The following is a 26,666-nucleotide window of genomic DNA, read 5'->3' on the forward strand; positions in this document are numbered from 1 at the left end:
CCCAGCTTCATCCTGGACAGGCGGCGAGAGGAAAAGCACGAGGGTGAGAGGAGGAGAGGAGCAGCTCTACACAAATCCATACAGAAATCCATACGTACCAGCGCCGAGCAGACAGCGAGCTCCTCACTCTGCTACATCCTGCCACTGAACTGGTATCCTGGGCTCAGACTGGCTGAGGAGCGTCGCCCGTCCCGCGTGTCGCAGTCCCACTCAGCTGCCAATGGCTCGGCGTGGAGGTCCGTTTGCATTTCTGCTACTTCAGCGCTACTGAGCCGCCAATTCTCACGTTTCTGTTTCTTCTTGTGCACACAAATGACCGAAAGCTTCAGGAGAGGCTCAGCATTTTGCTCCCCGGACCACTGAAGGACGTGCACGTTATATAAGCACGCCAAAAGTATGTGGACACCTTTCCTGAGTTTAAAGCTACTGCTAACAGGTGCAAATTTGCTTGAGAAACCTCAGTGGTGATAGTTTAGAATGAATGGGCACAAGTTCCCACAGACACACTCCAAATTCATTTGGGTATGATTCTCAGAAGGAGCTGGGAATTATATATCAATGCTTATGGTTTTGGAATATCCTGCCAGGACCTGGTGCCCTATTCAATATGTATTCACTCCTTGCACAGTGTTTCGGACATGTGGGCCCTACAAATATATCCATGCCTGACGTGGGCAGTGCCAGTCGTGGTTGGTTCACACACACACACACACACCTAGGGCAAGTAGTAGTAGTAAATTTAGTATGATCATGTCTACGCTTTGACGAATTTGTTTGAGGAACCTCAGTGGTCTCCGCTAAGCAGTTTGGAATGAATGGGCACATGTTCCCACAGACACACTCCAAACTCTATTAGATATGAAGCTGGGAATTATATATTAATGCTCATGGTTTTGGAATGCCCTGCCAGGACCTGTTGCCCTGTTTAGGATGTATTCGCACCTTGCACCCAGTGTTTTCGGACATGTGACCCCGACGTGGCCTGAAATGACCGAAAGCTTTAGGAGACGCGCAGCATTTTGTTCCCTGGACCACAAACAACTTTAAAGTAAACTAAAAGACGTGTACGTTATATAAGCACACCAAAAGCATGCGGACACCCCTCCTGAGTTTAAAGCTATTAAAGCTAACAGGTGCAATAATTTGTTTGAGGGACCTCAGTGGTCTGTGCCAAAAGAATGGGCACAAGTTCCCACAGACACATTCCAAATTCATTTGGATTTGATTCTCAGAAGGAGCTGGGAGTTATATATCAATGCTCATGGTTTTGGAATACCCTGCCAGGACCTGGTGCCCTATTCAGGATGTATTCATGTGCCAGTCGCAATTGGTTCACACACACACACACACACACACACCTACCTAGGGCAATTTTAGTAGTAGTAAATGGGCACAAGTTCCCACAGACACACTTCAAAATAATTTGGATTTAATTCTCAGAAGAAGCTTTGCACCTTACCCACAAGTTTCGGACATGTGAGCCCCAAAATATATCCATGCTGGACATGGGCTGTGCCAGTCGTGGCAGGTTCACACACACACACACACACACACCTACGGCAAGTTTAGTATTTCTAATTACTTGCGTGTCTTTGGACTGTGGGAGGAAACCCATGCAGACATGGGAGAACATGCAAACTCCACACAGAAAGGACCCACACCGCTCCACTTAGGGATTCGAACCCAGGACCTTCTTGCTGTGAGGTGGCAGTGCTACCCACCAAGCCACAGTGAACCCTGGATCCCCAGATACTATATATCTATGCCACCCAAGCACCCTGCTTACCACATGGATAGGATTATTCTGATTATTCCTAAAACCACTCACATCAATCTGTCAGGTAAAGCCACACCCGGTGCAAAATGTGGTGGTGGTGGCATCACATCGTGGAGCTGCATTTCAGCAGCAGGGTCTCAGTTTGCCCTAACAGAGGAGTCAGCACAGGGGCAATTACCTTTCATAGCGTAACACTGTACGTACCCTGGTGCGGACGAGGTTTTTGTTCAGTGCCCTGCATGTGTTTTCTCTCCTGCTATAGTGTTACTGGTGTCAGCAGTAATTCCACACTGCCGGAGCACAGGTCATCTCACAAGGTCATTCTGCTCCCGGTAGCTCTGGTCACTCGCTTGTTCATCACTGTCACACTCATGGAGCTTTAACATTTAATACATTTATTATTTTAAAGCTATTAACTGCTTATTTTTATTCACTAATAAATGATTTATTCTCTTTAACTTCTATCGTTCTGATTATGGTGGATCATTAATTCTGTCTTCATCTGAAATATAAATCCCGCATCGTCCATAGTTTATAATCTACGGCAGTAAGAACGCCTTTATTAGTCATATATACATACACTTAATGGCTACCTACCTACCTACCTACCTACCTACCTACCTACCTACCTACCTACCTACCTACCTACCTACCTACCTACCTACCTACCTACCTACCTACCTACCTACCTACCTACCTACCTACCTACCTACCTACCTACCTACCTACCTACCTACCTACCTACCTACCTACCTACCTACCTACCTACCTACCTACCTACCTACCTACCTACCTACCTACCTACCTACCTACCTACCTACCTACCTACCTACCTACCTACCTACCTACCTACCTACCTACCTACCTACCTACCTACCTACCTACCTACCTACCTACCTACCTACCTACCTACCTACCTACCTACCTACCTACCTACCTACCTACCTACCTACCTACCTACCTACCTACCTACCTACCTACCTACCTACCTACCTACCTACCTACCTACCTACCTACCTACCTACCTACCTACCTACCTACCTACCTACCTACCTACCTACCTACCTACCTACCTACCTACCTACCTACCTACCTACCTACCTACCTATCCCAGAGCTGTCAAGTGGGGTTGAGGTTAGGACTTTTCTTCATGTCTTTATAGAGCTCGTTTTGCTGGAACAGGAAAGGACCTTCCCTAAACTGTTGCTGCAAAATTGGAAGCATATAAAGTCCTTCATATAACTGATTTTTTTACATTTACATTTTCGGCATTTAGGAGAAAACTACTTACAGTACTGGGTCAGTGCATTGTCTTAGCAATGGAGGGTTAAGAGCCTTGCTGAAGGGCCCAAAAGTGGCAACCTGGCAACCTTTTGATTACTTGTCCAGTATTTTAACTACACACTTTTTTTCCCTCATATCGCAGCTAGGGTCAGAGCTCAGGGTCAGCCATTGTATACCTCAACCCTAGCTGAGAGGGTTAAGGCACTTTTTTAAGGGCCCATCAGTGTCTGCATGGCAGAGCTGGGATTCAAACCCACAACCTTAAGACTAGAAACCCAAAGCTCTACCCACTAGCGCAACAATAATATGGAAATACTTCCGGTCAGCCGGGCGTCTACACAGACATGATTGGCTATGTCTGAGTGGGAGGGGGGTGGCCTCCCGACGGATTGACGCCCCCGTCCAGGGTGTCTTCCGGTAAAATAGGCCACACTTTGACCCTGACCAGGATAAAACGATTGACAAAAGCGGGAAAAAGAAACTGAATGGAACTTAATTGTTTATTTTAATCAAGAGCCTAAGAACGCATCACCTAACACACAGATCAGAGCTGCTAAATTCTACCAAAAGCACATTTTAAAACCCTTCAGCAGAAGTTATGACGCTTTTTATCCACTAGGTTGTACGATTGGTCTACTGGTTTATTGGATATAAGACAAACAAACCAGTCCACCACTACATGTTCTATTGATTTAATCCACAAGCACGTTAACGTTTGATCTGAAGAACAGATCTAAAAGACCCGGATGAACCAGTTTTGTATATTTAACTTATATTAAACAAAAACATTTGTATCTACTGCTTTATACTTATCCTGATCAGGGATGCAGCCCATCCGTCTCCCCTGGGGAACACTGGGTGCATACACATACACACACACACACACACACACATTCACCTATAAGGCAATTCAGTGTCTCCAATTAACCTGACTGCATGCAGACACGGGGAGAACAGGCAAACTCTGCACAGAAATGACCCAGACATCCCCGCCTGGGGATCAAACCCAGGACTTTCTTGCTGTGAGGCGACAGTGCTACCCACCGAGCCACCGTGCCGCCCAAATTGCATTCACTATTAATTAATTCCCGTTTTTACACTTTGTCTACCCTTATAAAGCTCATAAATGTATTAATTCATTGTGTGTTTTACCAACTCTTTATCCTGGTTAGGGTTGCAGTGGGTCCAAAAGGAAGGAGACACCTGGGACAGGTCACCATTCCATCACAGGACACACACACGCAATTTCTAGTAGCTCCAATCAGCCTGACTATACGTCTTTGGACTTGTGGGAGGAAACCGGAGCATCCAGAGAAAACCCACACAGATACTACAAGGAGAACATGCAAACTTCACACACAAAGGACTTGAGAATCAAACCCAGGCCCTTCTTGCTATGAGGCGACACTGTGCCACTGTGACTTCCCTAATAAAGTTTCATAGTTACATTTTTATTTACCTTGTGTGTTCTGTGTTATTTTAGGGTTAAACCATGTACATTTCCCAGTACTTCACCTCACACATTTGGTCAGTTTCGTATTTACGCACCATTATCCACGTAGCTTTCAATAATTCTTAAAAACATCATTCGGAAACTTAACAGCTGGTGTGATTTAATGCTTTAGTCTGTTTCCTTTTCTGCACATCCTGTTTATGGTCCCTCGTCCCCTGACAGCAGTGCTAAGGCCACGGGAAACACAGAGGAGGATGAATCTTGCTGTCAGCTCCTCGTAAGTTTTAAAGTTACATAAGCACAACATTCAGTCCTGACCGGTTTTAGCCCAGAATAGAGAAATAAATGGAATTATGTCTGACCACAATGTGACCGATTGTTTTCTGTTATGTACAGTAACAAATCATGCAGAACACAATTAGATTAGAATAATCAGCGGAGTTAAGAAGTGTGGTGTGAAGCGTAAGGATACTTTCACTTTTAGGAAGGAATTTTACCCATCTTGCTGTTAGGCGACAGTGCTACCCACTTAGCCACCGTGCCGCCTAGAGGCTTCCTCGATACGGTGAAAAAAAAAAAAAAAGAAGACCTAACGTTTTATTTGTTAAAGCGAGGGTAATAAATTAAATTAAATTTATTACAATTAAATTGTATTTATTGCAGCTGTTTCACGCATAATCATTCCATCATATATTGTGTCATTTTGTGGGGCCAAGCAAAGCTTATAGTCCTCAAAACCTTCACTGGTGAAACCTAGATGGTGAAATTAAAGTTTTTTTTTTTAATATGTACTTATAACAATAGAATAAGCCACAGACATACAAAAAATATCGTGATATACTGTGATACCATCAGAATCTTATATTGGATAAAGCAATGGTAAAAACAGACAATGAAGGGATGAATTTATTAGGGGGGAAAAATAATCTGCCTGGATGAAAATAAGGAAAGTTGCATCAAAACTGTGCCCAGTGACTCTGAAAAAATGCAAGCAAGCAAGAAAGCAAGCAAGAAAGAAAGAAAGAAAGCAAGAAAGAAAGAAAGAAAGCAAGAAAGAAAGAAAGAAAGAAAGAAAGCAAGCAAGAAAGAAAGAAAGAAAGCAAGAAAGAAAGAAAGAAAGAAAGAAAGCAAGAAAGAAAGAAAGAAAGAAAGAAAGAAAGAAAGCAAGCAAGCAAGCAAGAAAGAAAGAAAGAAAGAAAGAAAGAAAGAAAGAAAGAAAGAAAGAAAGAAAGAAAGAAAGCAAGCAAGAAAGAAAGAAAGAAAGAAAGAAAGAAAGAAAGAAAGAAAGAAAGAAAGAAAGAAAGAAAGGGGGGGGGGGGCTAAATCTGGACCTTGTGACCCCATTGGCGTTCCATATCTAGAGCTTGAGTCTCGGGTTGGAGGTAGAGAAACTCTGCCCTGCCCAAACTCCTGAAGCAGATTTTTCCTTCTGAGCTGGGCGTCGTGTTGCTGAGGAGCTTTTCTCTCTGAAAACCAGACCAACTTTTAAACTAAGCTCGGATCTTCATTAAATTAAGGAAAATGGCCGCTTTTAACAAGGGACCCGCTTACGGTTTATCAGCTGAAGTGAAGAGTAAGGTAAGAACAGAGAGCTGAGAGTGTGAGAGAGAGAGAGAGAGAGAGAAAGAGAGAACTCAGATCTGCTCACTTTGTTTCCACCGCCGCTTCCTTTTCGGTTTTAAAGTCGCGGTTTGATTCTTGAATAATTAAACTCCTAAATCAAATCTTTCAGCTTCTTGTTTGATAGTTTTGAAAACTTCTGACTTTCCATTAAAGCTTTAAAACAGATTTGAACTCGAAGTATAGAGGGTTTTGGGTTTGTTCCCCTTCTTTGTCCGGCCCATCATCATCACCACCAGGGTTTTTTTCTCTCTCTCCATCTCAGATCAGATCAGATCAGGGTTTCTCAGAACCTTCTAGAAAAAAAGGCTTAACTGGAGCAGATCATTGGAGAAAGTAGAAGCTCATTCCAACCTTTATGCACCTCAGATAACCTTTAAATCTTTGGAAGCTGCTTTATTTTATAGTTTATATGATTTATGTGCACAAACTTTCTGCCACGAACACGTTTCTCTCTTACCTTGCAAAACTCGAACGTCTGGTGCTTTCAGTTTACTTGTCTAAACTAAACTAAACTAGACCAAACTAGACTAGTTTACTTAGGTAAAGTTTATTTGGGAGAGTTTAAAAGGCTTAACGTGGCTTAAAGTACAAAAACAACAACCAAGAAACACCAAACTCCATTCACTTATTACTGGTTATAATGATGAAATGACCAACCTGTGGTCCAAAAGGAGAATAATAATGTTTACGTTGAGATTTTATCTTTAAATCTATTATTGTGAGTAAAAAAAGCTTAATGTGGTATTATGTACCAAAACAATGACCTAGGAACACCAACCTTCTCTTAGTAATGACCTGAATGAAATACAATATAGAAAAACAAACGAAACCATCAACAGCAGTAGAGAGAACTTAAGTGAAACGAGAAGTTTGGTGTTTCTTGGTCATTGTGTTAGTACATGAAGCAACGTTAAGCCGCCCCCCCCCCCTTATTTAAACTAGGTTTAAATGGGGGTGAAAAAGCTTAATGTGAACATTATTACTTTCCTTTTGGACCACAGGTTGGTCATTTCAGCAGTAGAGAGCACCTAAGACCAGTAACAAGTGAAAGAAGTTTGGTGATCTTTGGTCGTTGTGTTAGTAAATAAAGCCATGTAAAGATTTTTTGCCTTATAATAGGTTTAAATGGGAGAAAAAAAAGTTTAATGTAAACATTATTCATTTCCTTTTGGACCACAGGTTGGTCATTGGGCAGTAGATAAGAACTTATGACCAGTAATATGTGAATGAAGAAGGTTCCTTGGTCGTTGTTTTAGTACATGAAGCCACATTAAGCTTTTTTTCCTTATAATAGGTTTAAATGGGGCAAAAAACCTTATTGTAAACATTATTCATTTCCTTTTGGACCACAGGTTGGTCATTTTAGCAGTAGAGAGTACTTATGACCAGTAACAATTGAGAAAAGTTGTTGTTTTAGTACTTTAAGCCACATTACGTTTGTTTGCCTCATAATAATAGCTTTAAATGGGAAGAAAAATTAGTACTTACCTTTTGGACTTCAGGTTGGCCACTGGGCAGTAGATGAGAACTTATGACCAGTGAATGAAGTTTGGAGTTCCTAGGTTGTTGTTTTAAAGCATTAAGCCACGTTAGACTCTTCCACTTTTGCTGCGTTCATGTAGACCAGAACATACGGGCCATGGAGAACATTAAAACATGAGAAATGTGAATGCAGTGTTGGGATTTTAAGTATTTTTATCGTTGAGTAAACACGTATCCAAAGCAGCTTACAAGGCTTTGCTCAGAAGCCCAACAGGGGCAACTTGGCAGAGGTGGGGCTTCTGATCACCAGGTTGGTACCTTAACCACTGAGCTTTCACTGTTTTAGGTCCTTGTGCCTTATAAATTGGGTTAGTAATGGTCCTTTATACTGAGCATGTGATTAGTCCAATTGTCTTTGTATTAGGTTGCAGTGACCCTCGCCTCCAAGGGGCATAAGAAAAAGCCTGTAAAATGCACTTTATAGCCAAAACCTTTGGACATCATTCATAATTAGTGATATCATATCAACCATGCGTATTGCTAACATGTATACTGTACAAAATCAATTCTACTCAAGAAATGATGTTTATTGTGCATACTAGTTTGTGCAAAATCAGGTCCATAAGGTTTAATTAATTTACAGAAAGGCCTGCACAAGTCCTAACTTAAACCCCATTGACTACCACTGGGATGAATTGGAATCATTGTCTGACCTTACTGGAGTCGAGGCCAGAGCAGAGGTCAAGTATTATGGCCTGTACCGTTCACCCAGAATCAGCTGAGCCCATCGCTTATACAGCACTGTGGCTGCGGTCGCCATTGCCGCATCGTCCCTATAATGAGGACATCATGCACTGCAACCCTCTGTGCGTTCTTACTGATGGACTGTTCTTGCTGACCGCCCCTTTCCAGTCATTAAATAACATTTTAATTTCATTTGCATCAGCATAAACCCATAAGTCCATGTTTGAAGGGCAGCAGGATATAATGAGTAGGATGTGATTAGATGCACGCCTGTGTGAAATACACCCAAAAATTAACATTACACCAAGGACGACGCATAGACCAAGTCATTCTTACACAATGCAGAATTAGCCATCGCAGAATAACCCACCAACACCTGATAAATGGAGAAAACTTCTCAACCCATTACACCATCCTGACCGTACACCAAGGAAAGACAACGAGTACACACGCCTAAAACCACAAAAGCCATAAAAATGAAAATATCAAATGAACCCCCAATATAAAGACAATATAGAATACAAGGCTCAAACATTATACTGGTCATGCCATAAAATGGCACATATGGGTCAAACATGGCATTAAAATCCAAACAAACAAACAGTATGACGATTGACTACCGGTTTAAAGAAACTGGCAGAATCTGCAGCCCTACCATGGATCAGTTTTTTTTTTATTGTTGTTTACTCCCATTTTAACCCAGTCCAGTCATTTCCTCATTGCTGATGAACCCCAATCTCCAATTTAGGATGGGCGAGGCTTTCATACATCAGCATGGGTTGTCTGCATGGGTTTTCTACAACAGTCCAAAGACGTGCAAGTGAGATGAATTGGAGATACAAAATTGTCCATGACTGTGTTCGATATAACCGTGTGAACTGATGAATCTTGTGTAATGAGTAACTACCGTTCCTGTCATAAATGTAACCAAAGTGTAAAACATGACGTTAAAATCTTAATAAATAAATAAACAAACAAACAAACAAAAAATATGCACCTGTACTGGCAACCTTTTAGTTTATAATTATAGGTGCAAAATCAAAACAGTGGATATCAATACTGGAAGTATATTTAATAACAAAAGCAAACGTGGTTGAATAATTGTTATTTCTTTATTATATGCTGATGTTTGTGTACGTTTGTGTACATATAAGCAGGACGAGGTGGATGTTTGTTTCTGAAAGATGCAGAAGACGGTTAATATCCGTGATGTAATGCAGCTACAGGAAAGTGCAGAAATATGTGATTGCAGATACCCGCCAGGTTCCTCATTCGCTCTGTTCAGCGGACGTTACCACAGTGTCAGATTTTCAGGAAACGTATCTCAGGCCTGTAAATGAAACAGAAAGAACCCCGACGAAATGAGGTCGGTGGTTTTTTTTTATTTTTTATTTATTTTTTTTTTTTTTTAAAGAATTTTCACAACTTGTAAGTTTCTCATGACACGTCTGTCGTGAGGTCTGGATCCAGGGCTGAGCCTCGGGTATAAGCCTTAAGACCAGTGTGGAACTGGTTCTGTTCTAGTTTGTGCACCTAATTTTGAACTGTTATCAAAAATGAAATAAATAGGGACGTTCGTTTCCAGCTGGAACCAAAGAATAGTAGATTTTTATCATGAACCGTGATGACATCCAAGGGCGTGTCAGGTTCTAGAGGAAAGAAAAAGCAACGGTTACTACTGTGTGCTGTGCAGTGCTCTCCATTGATGAAGAATCCTTGGTTCCAATAAAAACTGGCACTTACTTTTTCTGGGAATACCGGACCCACCGCAACCCTGACCAGCTCCGAGTGTTAAGGCTGGCATAAAAAAATGCTTTAATGCCGTCTTGTTTGGTTGGATGGCGACTATATTGAGTGTTTTTATGTGGACACGATACTGAAATCACTGCCGGAATTTAAAACATGTCTGTAGGAATTTATGCCCATTTAGTAAAAGCATTTGTTGATGTTCCAGTTCATCTCAAAGCCTTTCACTGAGGCTGAGCTCAAGCCATGTCTTTATAGAGCTTACTTTGTGCACAGGGGCCTTCCCTAAACTGTTGCTTAGCTACTGTAGGTACTGTAGTTTAGTGTCTCAGTGCTCTTGTGTATTTAGTGCAGTGGTAGCTCGGGGGTTAAGGTACCGGACTACTGATCAGAAGGTCCTTGTTTTAAGCCCCACCAGTGCCAAGTTGCCACTGTTGTGCCCCTGAGCGAGACTAGTCTTCTCAGACTAATTTACCCCAATCGTCGTTACACTATACGCTCAAAAGTATGTGGACTGGTAAGTAAACTGTAGGTAGATCAGATGGGAACACACAACTAGTGTTGTTAACATTCCAGGTGCCGTGTGAGCCGCTCTTATTCACCGTACAGACGGTTCAGCAAGGTTAAATACCAGGATGTGAGTCAGGATAAATTACAGACCGTCTGCAGCATCATCCCAGTCCAGACCTGTAATCTGGGTCACATAAAAAAACATTCTGAGTGGAAACCGAGCACTGGATTTTAGCCTCGAAGTCCACTGTATGGCCTAAAGTATTTGGACACCTGATCATGAGCTTGTTAAACATCCTATTTTGAAAGCAAATGCTATTTTAATTATGTGACCTCTGTGTGAACTTTTTAGCTAGAACGACAGCCGATCTTCTGAGAAGCTTCTCCCAATTTTCTCCCAATTTAGTGTGTAGTCAGTTTGTCTTCCGCTGCTGGTGGATCCGCGATTGCAGTTGAGGTGGGTATATTGCTGCTCACGCCTCCTCCGACCCACCCACATAGTCCGGTCATCCCGCCCTAGCATAGACGTGTCTGCTGCTGGCACTGCCAATTATGCCCGCTAGATGGCGCCCAGCTGACCGGTGGCAATGCCAAGGAGTTCAGAATCTCGGTTCTCACAAGACTGTGGGAATTTGTACCCGTTCAGTCCACGTAAAAGATTATTTGTATGGCTGGTGACTCATGTTGTTCAAGAAAGCCTCAGTTGATGTTTTGAGGTCAGGGCTCTGTGCAGGACGCTGGAGTTCCCTTCAAACCGAGCTTATAGAGCATGCTTTGTGCTGGAACAGGCGTCCCAATACTTTTGTCCATATCGAGTGTGATCGTTTACGGTTTGATTAAACGTTACCATCGTAACAAAAGGTACAAAAGCACAACAAGTCGACAAGCGAACGATGAGAGGAATGAGAAGCAGCGCTGAAGAATCCTGACACACCAGATTTACAGACATGGCTCTAACATTCGTACATGTGGGAAAGTTCCTTAAATAAACAATGCTTTCGGCTTTTGGATTCCAGCGAACCACAGTGAGATCTGTTCTCTCCATATCGAGAAAGCTTGTGGCGTTCCGTTTAATTTCTCAGCTAGGAAGTGACTGAAGAAGTCAGATGAACGTCTGCAGGCCTCGTTCAGTTTAGATTGGGTCAGCATTCACAACTGGACATTGGACAAAAATCCAGATGCTATTTATCATCTAGAACAACCACATTTCTGAGAATGCTTCTCACTAGACTATGGAAATTTGTGCCCTGGGAATGGCTGTGCACCGATCAGTTGATGTTCCAGTTCATCCCATAGCTGTTTAGTAGGGCTCTGTGCAAGTCACTGGAGCTGTTCTTCATGTCTTTATAGAGCTTGCTTAGCTGGAATGGGAAAGGGCCTTCCCTAAACGGGTGCTGCAAAGTTGGAAGCATGTCATTTCCCTTATATAATTTTACATTTTTGGCATTTAGCGGACGCTTTTATCCAAAGCGACTGACAGTATATTGTCTAAGCAATTGAGGATTAAGGGCCTTGCTCAAGGGTCCAACAGTGGCAGCCTGGCAGTGGTGGGGCCTGAACCAGTGTCCTTTCGATTAATAGTCCAGTAGGCTACAACTGCCCTAAATTATCCAATATGCACACAGCTCCTGGTACAGCATGAGGCCGAACTGCAGCGTTCTTGGTTTCTTTTGGTTTTATTTTGACATTCCGGACCGTTTTCATTCCTTTCATTCCGGCTAAACGACCTGCAGATCGAAGCTCACGGGAAAGTGTCAACACCCGTGTGGGCTGTGTGTGTGTGTGTGTGTGTGTGTGTGTGTGTCAGCATCATGTCCTCCCGATTCATCTCACGGTCGGACTTCCCCTCTGCCTGAACCGTGTAGCATCACAGCAACACAGCGGCTTTTGTTTACGACCAGATGCTTGTGTGTTCGGAGACCGTCGTGGGTCTCTTGGTTACCGGAGAATAAACAAGAGCGAAACGCCCCCGCCAGAACACCCTTGACCTGTCTGTGGGTGGACGTTTGTTCCATTTGGGGATGTTTGGCTCGGTGGTGGTCTGCATGACCATTAAAAACAAGTTCAAATAAATCAATGGTTTAAAATTAGGCTTGCCATTTGTTGCTGATCTGTTATCGATCTGGCACAGCGGGATATTCCGCTAGCACACCAGCGACGAGATTCTGAACTCCTCGGTTCGAAACTCTGTGTTGCCACCGGTCGGCTGGGTGCCATCTAGCGGGCATAGTTGGCAGTGCCTGCAGCAGACACGCCTGTGCTAGGGCGGGATGACCGGACTATGTAAGTGGGGTCTTTAAACGCTGTGTAAGGACCCTGATTAGTAGATAGAGAGGCGCCTGTGCGGAGTGCATGGGTAAAAAAGGGTTCCGCTAGGGGCTGTGCATGGGTCGGAAGAGGCGTGAGCAACAATATACCCACATCGACTGCAATCAGGGATCCACCAGCAGCGGAAGACAAACTGACTACGATAAATCGGGAGAAAATGCAGAAATAAAATAGAAAAAAACCCTGAAAACTGGCAAACCGCATCAACTGAGGCTTTCTTGACCAGCATCAGTGCCCAGCCATACAGCCTCTGCTTTATTTGGCTAAATGGGCACAAATTCCCATACTTCTCAGAAGAAAGGCTGTTGTTACAGCTGAGGAGATCACACAGAGGTCATGTGGGATGTCCAGCAAGCTTACGGTCAGATGTCCGCAGGCTTCCCCGAGGGCGTTTGGTGAGGGGAAGTTCTAGATGTGTTTACAAACAGCCCTGGAATGCAGGTCTCTTTTGTTCTGCGCGTGGCGGGGGTTTTCTCCGTCCGTCCCGCCGCCCCCCGCCCTGGTTCCGGACGTGTCCTCACCCGCCCCGTCTGCGCGCCTGCGCCGCGAATGAATCGAGAGGACGGAACGGCTTCCAGCTTTTCTTCACCTCTGTCTGTCGGGCTTTTCTCTGAAAGGCTTTTGTGCTCGGCTCGGCTTTTGTGTTCGCTTCCCGAGCGCGGCGGCTTCCAGAGAGCGCGGCGCGTTATCTCGGTTACAGGAAGCGCCGAGGCGTCTTTCAGCTCCCTGAACAAACACACTGAGCACCGGGGCTTTAATAAACAGGACACAATGCCGTTTTTTTTTTTCGGCCCCGCCCTCTGGTTTTTGTGTCCCGCAGCTCCTCCCAGGCTTTTCACTCCGGCGCCCGTCGGTGTTCCGCCGCCCCTCCTGGACGAGCGCGGGCGGGGCGGCGTCACGGTCAGAGGTGTTTACTCGCACTGTCGCTCTCAAACCTGTGTTTGCTCAACCGATTCTGCTTCCTGTTTGTGTTTCGAGCGTTTACACACAAGCTTTGCAGCAACAGTTTAGGGAGGGTCCTTTCCTGTTCCAACATAAACCGAGCTCCGTATCGTCAGCACCCAAGCGTAGACACTAATCCCCACAGACGTACTTCAAAGTCTTGTGAGAAGCATTCTCAGAAGTGGCTGTTCTAACCGGAAATATCACCGAGGTCACTCTGTATAAAATGGGACGTCTGACAAGCTCACGGTCAGGCGTCCAGCTACATTTGGCCGAACTCCTTACCGCATCACGATGGAGCTGGATCGGTTTGGCTTCTCGTATCACGTCATCCTCTCATTCTGTCATGGATTCTCAGGTCAGACGCCGATGGATGAGAAAGCCCGGCTCACAGTCGCCGTTCCGTTTCGTCCCACAGGTGTTTAAGAGTAAATGCCTTTTAAAGAATGAACTTTTGGGGGGATTTGGCATAAATACTGGAGGGATTAGCATGGGATCAAACATTGTTTACATTTTATAAGCCACTCTGTGCTTCCGGAAGTCTGAGTTCAAAGGGATTGAAAGGGCTGCGGTTTAAAGGGTTCTTTTGTCCCCCGAAGGTTCTTATTGTATTAAAAGTGGACGACTTGTTGGTAGAGGTCGTGTACCCTGCTGGTCAGTACAAAACAGTACAAGATACACCCCAACGTCTGTCTGTCTGTCTATCTATTTCCGGGGAGAACATGCAAACTCTGCACAGAAAGGACCCGGACTGCCCCACTTGGGGATCGAACCCAGGACCTTCTTGCTGTGAGGCGACAGTGCTACCCACTTAGCCACCGTGCCGACACCCCAACATCTGTAATAAACCAAAATTACAGTATGGATAACGTACAGACCATGTTATCAACACTAGATGGATAACTAGAAGACCAAAGACCACCACTGCGAAAACCTAGTGAGCTGCCTTGCTGCCTACTGCTTACCCGATCAGCTGCCTCAGTAGAGAGGATTCTAATAAGACCTGAACTCATAAGGCAGATTATTTAGACGCTCTACTTACTGAGCTACACAGTAAACTGTCCCTGATGACACAAATGTACAAATAAATGACACTTGTGCATCTTTACGAATACGAATTAAACATCATCGGAGAATTTATTTACATGTGGAAAGAACTGTGAATCCGACTCCGTCCCGACACCCGCCGGCTTCTGTTTGTGATCGTGACGTGCAGCAGTTCTGTCCTTCACGGGTGAAATAGAACACACCGGTCGAGTTTTTCTGTTTGGGTGAGAAGCGTGGGCAGAACAATGAGTTCTTTCTCAGTCGTCCGTTAATCGGTCGATCATTAACATCCCGGCTCCATCGACTCGCCTGAAAATCTTCTACACTGTACAGCCAGAAGTATTCGGACACATAAATATGAGCTTGTTGGACGTCCCATTTCAAAAACGTACGATATTTTCTTTTGAGAAGGCTTCTCACAAGAGTTTTAGTATGTCTGTGGGAATTTGTGCCAGTTCAGTCAGTATGGCTGGCTTTAGTTGGTGTTCCAGTTCATTCTCTTTATAGAACTGCTTGATGTCTGGGACAGTCACTGACAGACACAATACAATACTGTCCGTACAGTGTATTTATTTCCGTGGCGTCCTCTTGGTGGATTAAGCTCACTGTCGTACACGCACGGGCGAGATCAGACTTGTCACGCTCGATGAAAAGAGCTGTTGGAGTGTTGTTACATAAACAGGAAGTGACAAAACAATCCCCAGCCTGCTGATTCATGCTATTTTATTATGGTGCCAAAATGACGATGAGCCCAAGTCGAGTAAACGGAGTACGTAACGACGCCGGTTCTGTCGTCTTCATTCTGTGCTGGGAGTTTGAGGGGGTCAGGTCTGATTCACACCCGGAGCCGACCCTAAACACGGGGGGTCGGGATTGGACGGCTTTGAGTGTGATGTCTTACCTGTCATGCCAGGTTTGGCACATTTTCCCAGTATGACCAGTATGTTAGCTGGTGGATAATAAAACTACGATTTTAGTCTGTACAGTTGGCCGGATCAGTGTGAGATTAAAAAATGTGTTTTTAAGCACCGTGAGCATCACAGCGGTTATTTAGCTTCTCTGATCTGTCCTCATTAAACAGTACTTGGTTTTGGGGACGATACAGGTGTAATTCACTGGGAAACACGCCGCAAGGCAAGAACAACCTAAACAGGGCGCCAGTTCACTGCAGGGCTTGTTTGTGTAGATGCCCGGCCAGCCGATAGCTCAAACTCGGATCTTGGTGGTGGTGGTGCACTAGCTTAATAGCACCACCAGAGCACATCTAATCCTAATTATGCAAACATTTCTGTAGTATTTGTAGAAGTATTTGATTTGGAATTGGAGTTGGTATTTCAGCAGAGCTGCCGGTCGTCCAGGTCGTCCGTGTTTAAGGAATGGAAGGTCTGACGGGTCTCTTCCTACTGCCTCAGCAATGTGTAATCTTAGGGACTGGTCTGGGCTCCTGTTTAAGTGTGTGTGTGTGGGGGGGGGGGGGGGGGGGTGGTAGTAAAGAGAGCTTAGCGTAACTATCTGTATGGAATACAGCTCTGTGTGGGAAGCTAAAAGTGGTCACAGGTCGGACATGTGTCAGATCAGGGGTTGTGCACGCAGGAGCAGATTGGGAATTGGACATGACTAAATTGGGAGAAAACAGGAGTCTGTAATGTCTGTATGTTACATAATTCCTCATCGGTTAGTGTAAATTATTAAAAATCCTGATCCTTGGGAATCTGAATTCTCCAAATTTGAATCTCAGCTCTGCTACCGGTCACTTGGCGCCCCCTGGGGGCACAATTGGCAGTTCCTGCAGCGGACAGAATGGGCAACTAGTCTGCTGTGTGGGAAAAGACCAGGCTGGAAAGTGGGCAGGGTCTTCTGTGCCTGTGCAGAAGTGGAGGAACGTCGGAGGGAGCGTGTGTCAGGCGAATACGCCCTCCTCGGACTAGCTCGGGGTCTTCGGCAGCGGAAGACTAAATTTGAAGGAAAATGAGGAATAAATAGCAAAATAAAATCCTGATCCGGTGGTCATTGTGTTCTCCAGATTGCTCAGAAGTACGACATGCAGAAGGAAGAAGAGCTGAGGTTCTGGATCGAGGAGGTGACCGGCATGCCCATCGGAGAGAACTTCCAGGCGGGTCTGAAGGACGGCATGATTCTCTGCACGTGAGTCTCTGCCCTGATCTAAATGCGTGAATGCGTGAGTGTGTGTCATGTCAGTAACTCTTTGTTCATTTGCATGAGTTTTATTTTGTAAGAGCCTGATTTGTTTACGTTTGCATGTTGCTGTAATGGTTCAAAACAATCACCAACACACGTCAGAGGAGTAAGATGGTCCAAATAAAGAATCTACATGTTTTCTCCCGGAGGAAACCCACGCAGACGCGGGGAGAACATGCAAACTCCGCACAGAAAGGACCCGGACCGCCCCACCTGGGGATCGAAGTCAGGACCTTCTTGCTGTGAGGTGGCAGTGCTCAAGCACTAAATAAATAAGTGAAAATTAATTTATTGTTTTTATTATTATCTCTAGCCTCATCAATACACTGAGGCCCGGCTCCATCAAGAAGATCAATCACTCCAAACTCAACTGGCACAAGGTGAGCGCTCATAAAATATCTGCACACGATCCGACCCGACCGGTTATGGAGATGCGAGCTAGCTTTCAGCTGGAGTAAAAAAACAAACACACAACGTGAATTATTGTGGCACTGAAGTGTGTGCTGTGGTGTTTTTGTAGCTGGAGAACCTGGGTAATTTCATCAAAGCCATTCTGGACTACGGCCTGAAGCCCAACGATATATTCGAAGCCAACGATCTGTTTGAGAACGGGAACATGACGCAGGTTCAGACCACGCTGCTCGCCCTCGCTGGCATGGTGAGAATTTTATACGCCGAACACAAAGATCATCAGACTGTAAATCAGTAAAATAACATCATATTCAACTGATTAAATACATTAAATGTTCAAAAGTATATGGACACCCCTTTCTTTTTTTATATATATGCATGTTCTCCCCATTTTCCTCCTGATTCCGCTGCTGAGGGATACCCAATTGCATCCGAGGAGAGCACGTCTCTGTACCCGCCTCCTCCGACACGTGTACATCCTTCTCTTCTCACCTCTGCATTCTGCACAGGCGTCTCTTCCGCCAATCAGGGTCCTTACACACCGTATAAAGACCCCACCCACCCACACATAGTCCGGTCCCCACCCTGCAGATACCGTGACCAATTGGTATCTGCTGCAGGCACCGCCAATTTTGCCCGCCTGATGGCGCCCAGCCGACCGGTGGCGACACCGAGTTTCGAACTGAGGAGTGCTGGTGTGCTGTGGACACCCTTCTGATCATAAGTTTAGGTCTTACAGTTTGGGAAAGGCCCTTTCCCGGTGCAAAAAAGCAAGGTCTATAAAGATTAAAAACTTCTGCCTTTAAATAATGTCTAATTCCAGCCAGGCTTATTCAACCAACCTCCGTACCTCACAAACGGGGGCACAAAGTCTCACAGTCGTGCTCCAAGATCATGTAAAAAAGCCTGTTATAGCTGCAACAAGGTGCCAGACTACACTGTCATTTTGGTTTTGGACTAGGATGTCTCAAAAGGCTTTCGTTCAATTGTGGCTTAGTGGTTAACGTACTGGACTAGTAATGAAAAGGTCGCTGGTTCAAGCCCCACCGCTGTCAGGTTGCCACCGTTAACTCTCAATTGCTTGGACGGTATACTGCCACAGTACTGTAAGTTGGTGGGTGACAGTGTACAGTCAGTGATTGTATCACCACAAAGTTCATCTGTATGATCGATGTGACTGCAAACAGGTGATAGGTGAAGCTAATAAAGTGCTTGCTGAGAGTATATATTGATTATATACAACTGTTACCATAATAATTAGGAATTATGAGCTTGCTGGACGTCCCATTTCTATAATGTGACCTTTTTAAGCTATACCACAAGCCACTCTTCTGAGAAGGCTTCTCATGACACTTTAAAATTCGTCTGTATTCGTCGGAATTTGAGCCCATTCATTAGTACAAAAGACTATTTGTATGGCTGGGCACTGATGTTGGTCAAGAGGGTTTCAGTTCCTTTATGTTATCGATTTATTAGGCTGAAACACATTCAATAACTAGAAGGGGTGTCCCAATACTTTTGATATTTATCGTTTTTTTTCATTTTTAATTTCCATTTCCCCTCAGGCGAAGACCAAAGGCGTGGACACCAAGGTCGATATCGGAGTGAAATACGCAGATAAGCAGGAGCGTCGTTTCAATGATGAGAAGATGAAGGCGGGTAACTGTGTGATCGGTTTACAGGTGAGGCGCCACGTAAACACCTATAAATAAATCAAAAAGATCATCTTAATAAATAGACAACACTGGATACAACGTGCTGCTCTTTCACTGGCTAGATGGGCACCAACAAATGCGCCAGTCAGTCTGGCATGACGGCCTACGGCACCAGGAGGCACCTTTATGACCCGAAAACCCAGACAGACAAGCCGTTCGACCAGACCACCATCAGCCTCCAGATGGGCACCAACAAGGGCGCGAGTCAGGTAAACAAAGTTCATGTAACTTTGTTGTGTGGCCTCCTGATTTCACATGTACCCATAAAAACATAGGTGACACTGTTTACAGTCGAGCAAGCTTTACATCACCATGTGCTTAGTGGCTGCAGTGTGAGAAAGAAGCTTCTGCTCAGTGTGATCGACTTGTCAAGCTTTGTGGTGCAGGTTAGAGAGGAGGGGCCTCTTTATTGCTTGCTTGGCTGTGGACAGTCGATATCTGATAGAGAGTCACAGCAAGAGACTCACAGAAAAGAGTCACAGACTCACATAAAAGAGAGTCATAGAAAAGAGTCACAGAAGAGTCACAGACTCACAGAAAAGAGTCCTAGAAAAGTCACAGAAAAGTCAGTCATAAAAAAGTCATAGAAAAGAGTCACAGGAGAGTCTCAGACTCAGAAAAGAGTCACAGAAAAGAGTCACAGACTCAGAAAAGTCACAGAAAAGAGATAGAGTCATAGAAAAGAATCACAGAAAAGAGTCACAGACTCAGAAAAGAGTCACAGTCACAAACAAGAGTCACAGAAAAGAGAGTCAGTCACAAACAAGAGTCACAGAAAAGTCACACTCACAGAAAAGAGTCACGGAAGAGAGTCACAAAAAAGAGTCACAGTCACAGCAAAGACAGTCACGGGCTCACACTCAGAAAAATGAGTTACAGATTCACAGCAAAGAGACTCACAGCACAGTCACAGAAAAGTCACAGACTCACACTCAGAAAAATTAGTCACAGAAGAGTCACAGAAAGAGAAAGTGTAGCATTAACATCTGCAGTTCACGTTCTTTGCCAGTGTACTTTTAAACTCAGCCACTTTGTGTCCTCTTTGAGCAGCTTTTTTGTTTATTTTATGTAATACATAAATATGCACTATGTTAATGAACACGTGAGCATGACCTTGTGGTATCATTTTAAAACCGTTCAGTCAAACAAAAGGTGTTTGTGAGGTCAGACACTGACTCGGAAGATGTTGAGGAAGGCATGGCTCACACTCAGCGTTCCAGTTCATCTCAAAGGTGTTTAATAGTGTCGAGGCTGAGACTCTGCAGCCCACTGAAGGAACACCAAACTCATCAAACCACGCCTTAATGGTTCTGGCCTTGAGCACGGGAATTCTGGAATAGGAAAGGGCCATCCCCAGACTGTTTGACAACTTTATAATTCATAGGGTATCCACATAATTCTGGCTATATGGTCTGTTTAGGTATAATGTGTTCAGCTTACATATAAATGTAATAAATGTAACTTCTTCTAAACAAATCATGTTTTGGATCCGTGTGTCATGTTACTGTAAACTGGGCACCAGTAAATGCTTTACTGGTCACTAAATCAGGTGTGGTGAAGACAAAAATATTCTACCTTTACCCTGGTCTGTGTTTACTGACTTTCATTCTTAGCAAACTTTCAGTACCTCTTACCTTTCTCACAACTTAAACTCCGGCCCTGCTTCCCTTTTTCTCCTTTCAGACTGGCATGAGCGCTCCGGGCACCCGGCGGGACATCTACGATCAGAAGGTGGCCCAGCAGCCCATGGACAACTCCACCATCTCTCTGCAGATGGGCACCAACAAGACGGCCTCGCAGAAGGGCATGAGCGCCTACGGGTTGGGCAGGCAGATCTACGACCCCAAGTACTGCCCCACCAGCCAGGAGTCTGCCGGCAACACCAACGGCAGCCAGGGCACGGGCACCACCGGGTCCGAGGTCAGCGACACCGAATACCAGGCTGACTACCAGGGGGAATATCAGCATGACTACCAGCCGCAGTACGACGACTACAGCCCCCACTTCGACGTCGCCATCGATTAGTAGCTGGCGGAGTTTGTAGAGTTCACGGCACGGTTTTTTTTTTTGTTCCTGTTTGAACAGAGCAAGAATTTCTTCTTTTTTCCTTGCTGGCCTTAAGAAACTGATGCGGAGGGAACAAAGCGATGCCTTAATACTCATTCCTATTTAGATTATCAGTATTTTCTTTTTTAATACAGAGAATTATGTTGTATTATTTTCTTTGGAACATGTTATACTTTTTTTAAATCCTTTTTTTTTAGTTTGGTGTTTGTTAAATGCCAAGTATTCATAATACCAAGCCAACTCTGTCTGACTCGTCTTTGTGTTCCTGTAATTTGATTTGGTCCGATCACGGGACGTTTCATTCTGGCTGTGGCTTTTTTTCCCCCTCTATTGTATCTTGGACCCGGAGACAGCAGGAGGGCTGAGTGTACCTCTTCCTGGAAGTGTGTATGTGGTTACATGTGACCAGAAAACGTATTAGTCGGTGGCTTTCAGTTACAAAAAACACTTTTTATTTAGATTTTATCTTGGATTTGTACTTCTTTTAATAATTAGACCAAATAGCGCTTTAGTCAGTTTATCCCTTTTTGTATTTATTGTCGCTGTCGCTCGATATGGTCCTGTCGAATGAATAAATTTTGCATTTTACATAAATTTTTGTCATTTGTTTTTGCTTAAAATACCATCAGCACGTCTATCCGTGCTCTTTTCTGTGAGGTAAATCCTTTCATCAGTGACGAGCCTTTTACCACGGGGCCCGTAAAGCCTCCATTCCGTCTGAATGCGCCCTTGTGTACATGTGGACGGAAGCCAGAAGCGGTTCTCATCCCGCCAGCGAGCCCATCCTGCTACAGTGCCCCAGTCAGACATGACAAGGACTCGAATCGCCCCAAAGGTTCATGGGAAAGTCCCGGCGGCTCTCGAATTCACCCCCTCCCCTCCTCTTGCTGAGGAATGAGAGAATAATCCTGGCTTTGTGTGCATGTGGAATCCAGGCCTGATCGGAATTGAGCTCTTTAATAAAGCCGAGGCCGATCGGTCAGCACAGTGCAGGTTGTAGCGACAGCAAATTGGTGCAAAAATAAGCAATCCTTAATGATCATTTTAAATGTGGGTGTGCATTTCACTAAGGATTTTGGTTAATACTGTTAAGACTAAGTCAACCAGATATCCCAAATAAGTCCAGGCAGAGATCATGCCCTATACCAGTAGAATCCAAGATTCTAGGAAGAGACTGGAGACTGGAGGAGATCAGGGCCCATTCCAACTAAGTCTAAAAAGAGATCATGGCTTATACCAGTAGAATCCAAGGAGAGATCATGGCTTTAATCAACAGAGTCCAAGAAGAGACTATGGTTCATTCTGACAGTCTAGGAGGAGATCATGGCCCATACCAGTAGAATCCAAGGAGAGATCATGACCCATACCAGTAGAATTCAGGGAGACCGAGTCCAACAGAGTCTAGGAAGAGATCATAGCCAATACTAAAAAAGTCTAGGAAGAGACAATGATCCATACCAGTAGAAACCAGGGAAAGATCATGGTCTATTTCAACAGAGTCCTGGAAGAGATCATGGTCCATAACAACAGGGTCTAGGAAGAGATATTGGCCCATACCAGTAGAAACCAGGGAAAGATCATGGCCCATACCAGTAGAAACCAGGGAAAGATCATGGCCCATACCAGTAGAATCCAAAAAGAGATCATGGTCCATTCCAACAGAGTCCAGGAAGAGATCATGGCCCATACCAGTAGAAACCAGGGAAAGATCATGGCCCATACCAGTAGAAACCAGGGACAGATCATGGCCCATACAAGTAGATTCCAAGGAGAGATCATGGCCCATACCAGTAGAGTCCAGGATGAAATCACGGCCCATACTAGTAGAATTCAGAGAGAGATCAGGGCCCATACCAACAGAGTCCAGAAGGAGATAATAGCCCGTACCAGTATAATTCAGGGAGAGATCATGGCTCATTCCAACAGAGTATAAGAAGAGATTATAGCCCATACTAAAAAAGTCTAGGAAGAGACAATGATCCATACCAGTAGAAACCAAGGAGAGATCATGGCTCAGTCTAAGAAGAGATCATGGCCCATTCCAAAAGAGTCTAGGAAGAGATCATGACCCATACCAGTAGAGTCCAGAAAAAAATCATGGCATATACAAATCAAGACAAGACCAACACCCATACCAACAGAAACCAATACATTACCCACTGAACCAAGATGAGATCAATCATACCAACATAGATAGAAACAAGGCCAAAACTCTTACTATTATACAAACTGAAACTAAGACGCAAACCTACAAAAACCATTATAATACATACAAAGACAGACAGGACCAAAACAAGACCATGACCTAAATCTGCAGCACCCACTCCACCAGCTGCCCAAGAATATAAACAGAATATTTATTGAGCTCTCTTCTTAATGCCAGTTTTGGTAATCAGGCAGCTCTGTTATTTAATTCTTTGTTTCAGCTATCACAGACAGACGTTTAGGTGGTGCAGCAATAAATTATGCTAGCCCACTATGGCTAGGATCCTGGGTTGGAATCCCCAGCAGAGCTATTAGCCAGTTGGCATCTACATAGAGGCCTGATAGGTTCTGGTTAAGGGAGATGGGACGGCTGAGGCCCCACGATGGATTGGCGTCCTGACAATGTTTCTGCATTGTCACCAGTGATTCCCAAGAGACCAGATCCGCCGTGACACTGACCATGGGTAAAAAATAAAAAAGAAGAACCACCTTTTTCTCCACCCGCCACCCCAGTCAGTGCAGTTTGAGCTTAGCAGTGCAGAGTGATGATCATTTACAGTTCGCGCTGTGAGAACAGACTGAATGCTGAAGAGTCGACTGTGGTTTCAGTAAGTGAGATTTGGATTTGCTTTGTGGTTGGGGAGGAAAAGTTTCCACTGTGGCTGAGCTGGAATTCCTCTCTCACTACAGCTGCTGGAGGACTCAACATCTGGAAACATTTCTGATTTTCATTACCTGCATTATACAGGTCAGGGTCATGTCAGGCTAAGGCAGGAATATTTATTGACTATATATTAATGACTGTTCTTTTCATTATCTCCTTTTCATTATATACTGTATACAGTGGTATCTCGGTTTTCGTCGATAATCCCTTCGAGAAGGCCGTTCGAAAGTCGAAACATACGAAAACCGAAACAATAATTCCCATAAGGAATAAAATAAATACAATTAATGCGTTCCTGAAAGGCCAAAATATTAACAAAAAATACATTTTATAGAGAATAAATGTAGTTTTAAATACAGAAAACAATGAGAAATTATTATAAATAAGTAATGAAATGGATAAATGAACATTTAACATCACATTTACCTTTATTAAGGAGTCCTGTTGGCGTATGGAAGGCGGCGAGGAAGGCAGAGGGATACCCCGATATTGGCGCGCGAGTCTTTGTTCACGTTGGCTTGTACCGAGTCGCGGGGGAACCGGGGAACGACGAAAGTCAACAAAAACCGAATCATACGAAAATAGGGGCATACGAAAATCGAGGTTTGACTGTATTAGAAATGACTATATGTCGTTTAAATGTTAAATGCTCTAAATCTAAATGTAAGTTAATAAAACATTTGATCTGTGTGAATATTTTATTAAGCATTAGCCAGTCTGGATATTTGATTTAGGGACCATACCAGAATAGTCCCCAAGATCGCAGATCACAGCGAGAAGAGAACACATCCGCCCTTCTCTTTTCTCCAAACACGACCAGTTGCATTTGTGTGAACGCCTGACCAGGTCAGCGGCTCTGCTGAAATTCAAACCTATAAGTTCAAACCCTCTGCATTGGTCAGCTAGTGTGTCAGACTGCTGCACCACCCAAACTTTGCTGCTGCAGTTTACAGAAGGTTTAGACCAGCGCTATGATCCAAAAGACTTACGTGCACCATAAACATCCTACACAAATTAATTATAACATCCCTTTTTTGAAAGCTTTATCACAGCAGAATGTCAGAATGCAGGTAGGACAGAAGGCTACTGGGAACCCTGCTGTAGTGTAGTAAGGGTTTGAATATTCAGCATCAGTAACAGCAGCTAGGAGAAAGTTCATAAGTTTGTTTATAACACTGCTGTCACACAGTTATTACCTGTAATGTGCTGTTTATTGTGTACGCATTAGAATAGTGTTGCTTTACTCACTTAGATTTAGCTGACAGTCCCCTATGTACCTAAAACATCAACATTTGATGTGCCAAAACGGGGTCGTGATCTAGTTCCTCTTTACCAAGCTAGTCTAACAACGTCTTTGAGATTCTCACTTTGTGCACTGGCGTATAGTCATGCTGAAACAGGAAAGGGCCTTCCCCAAAACCAATAACAACTTGTCTGGACTTGCACAATTGGACAAACAGACGAAGATTAGCGTGAGCTTTATAATTTCTCATGATTTATTGATTCTTAGCATAAGCTGTATTATCTCAGACTACAAAGAGTTGATGAAGATCACATTCTCCTAATTCCATAACCTTATTAAAGGATATTGAACTGAACTCATTCTGTTTGACATTTCCAGAAAATTCCACGTGCCTGCATGTGCAGGTCAAACCATGGTGCATTCCAAAAAGAACAAAATAACTTCAAATAACACGGTATATTATATTAGACTCATACGTACGTATCTGATTAACAGCCTTCAACGTCATGTATATAATTACAATAACCTCTAACCTGAACAAGAATCACTGGCTTTTTGTTAAAGTATACGACCCACACCAGCTGGGAAATATAAACATACACTACATGGGAAAAGGCATGTGGACGCCTGACCATGAGCTTTTTCCACATACGTACATTTCAAAACTATGTGCATTAATGAGAAATGAGATTTTGTTAGCAGATCATTTAAGACCCTGGGCGAGACTTGTTTGCCCAGCAAATCTTTCAGATGCTAAATCGGATTAAGATTCAGGAAATTTGGAGGCCAAGTCAACACCCTGAACTCACGTCATGTTTCCTAAACCATTCCTGTATTTTTACTGTGTAGCAGGGCGCATTATCCCGCTGCCATTTGGGAATACCATTGTACTTGGTTTGCAGTGATGTTTAGATAGGTGGTACATGTCAAACTAACCTTTACATGGTTACATTACACTTATGCCAGCAGATCATTGCCCAGAGCGTCACACTGCCTTTCCCATCTCGCACATGGGCACTTTGACCCATAAACAGCACACTCGCCAGCATAAACGTTAAGTTTTTTTCTATACATTTGGACTTGCCTTTCTTCCTAATGCGAATTACTGAGCCTTTTAAAATAGTCTTGCATATTTATGTAATTTAAAATATGTGATTGTGTCTTTGTTTTTTGTTACCAACGTTTAGCTCCATTACCTTTTTTTTTTAAATAAATTGTGTGGCGTA

At 43.9% G+C, this 26,666-nt stretch overlaps 1 protein-coding gene across 1 annotated transcript; it reads left to right on the forward strand.

Annotated features, from left to right (window-relative positions):
* Nucleotides 1-5,905: 5,905 nt before the first annotated feature.
* On the forward strand, nucleotides 5,906-21,922 carry LOC134334576 (calponin-3-like). The gene is made up of 7 exons (XM_063016946.1): nucleotides 5,906-6,092; nucleotides 16,960-17,081; nucleotides 17,449-17,515; nucleotides 17,656-17,793; nucleotides 19,112-19,228; nucleotides 19,324-19,470; nucleotides 20,945-21,922. Exons 1-7 carry the CDS (start codon nucleotides 6,036-6,038, stop codon nucleotides 21,284-21,286), a joined length of 990 nt encoding a protein of 329 aa, XP_062873016.1. The 5' UTR covers nucleotides 5,906-6,035; the 3' UTR covers nucleotides 21,287-21,922.
* Nucleotides 21,923-26,666: the final 4,744 nt, after the last annotated feature.

Source organism: Trichomycterus rosablanca, chromosome 20, assembly GCF_030014385.1.
Source record: "Trichomycterus rosablanca isolate fTriRos1 chromosome 20, fTriRos1.hap1, whole genome shotgun sequence".
NCBI lineage: Eukaryota > Metazoa > Chordata > Actinopteri > Siluriformes > Trichomycteridae > Trichomycterus > Trichomycterus rosablanca.

What these genes read in the sequence shown, in the direction of transcription:
- LOC134334576 (XM_063016946.1), top strand. Translation starts at nt 6,036, where the DNA reads ATGGCCGCTTTTAACAAGGGACCCGCTTACGGTTTATCAGCTGAAGTG. An exon ending in CCAAACTCAACTGGCACAAG is followed by an intron (nt 17,516 to 17,655) that starts GTGAGCGCTCAT and finishes GTGTTTTTGTAG; the next exon opens with CTGGAGAACCTGGGTAATTT. An exon ending in CCAACAAGGGCGCGAGTCAG is followed by an intron (nt 19,471 to 20,944) that starts GTAAACAAAGTT and finishes TTCTCCTTTCAG; the next exon opens with ACTGGCATGAGCGCTCCGGG.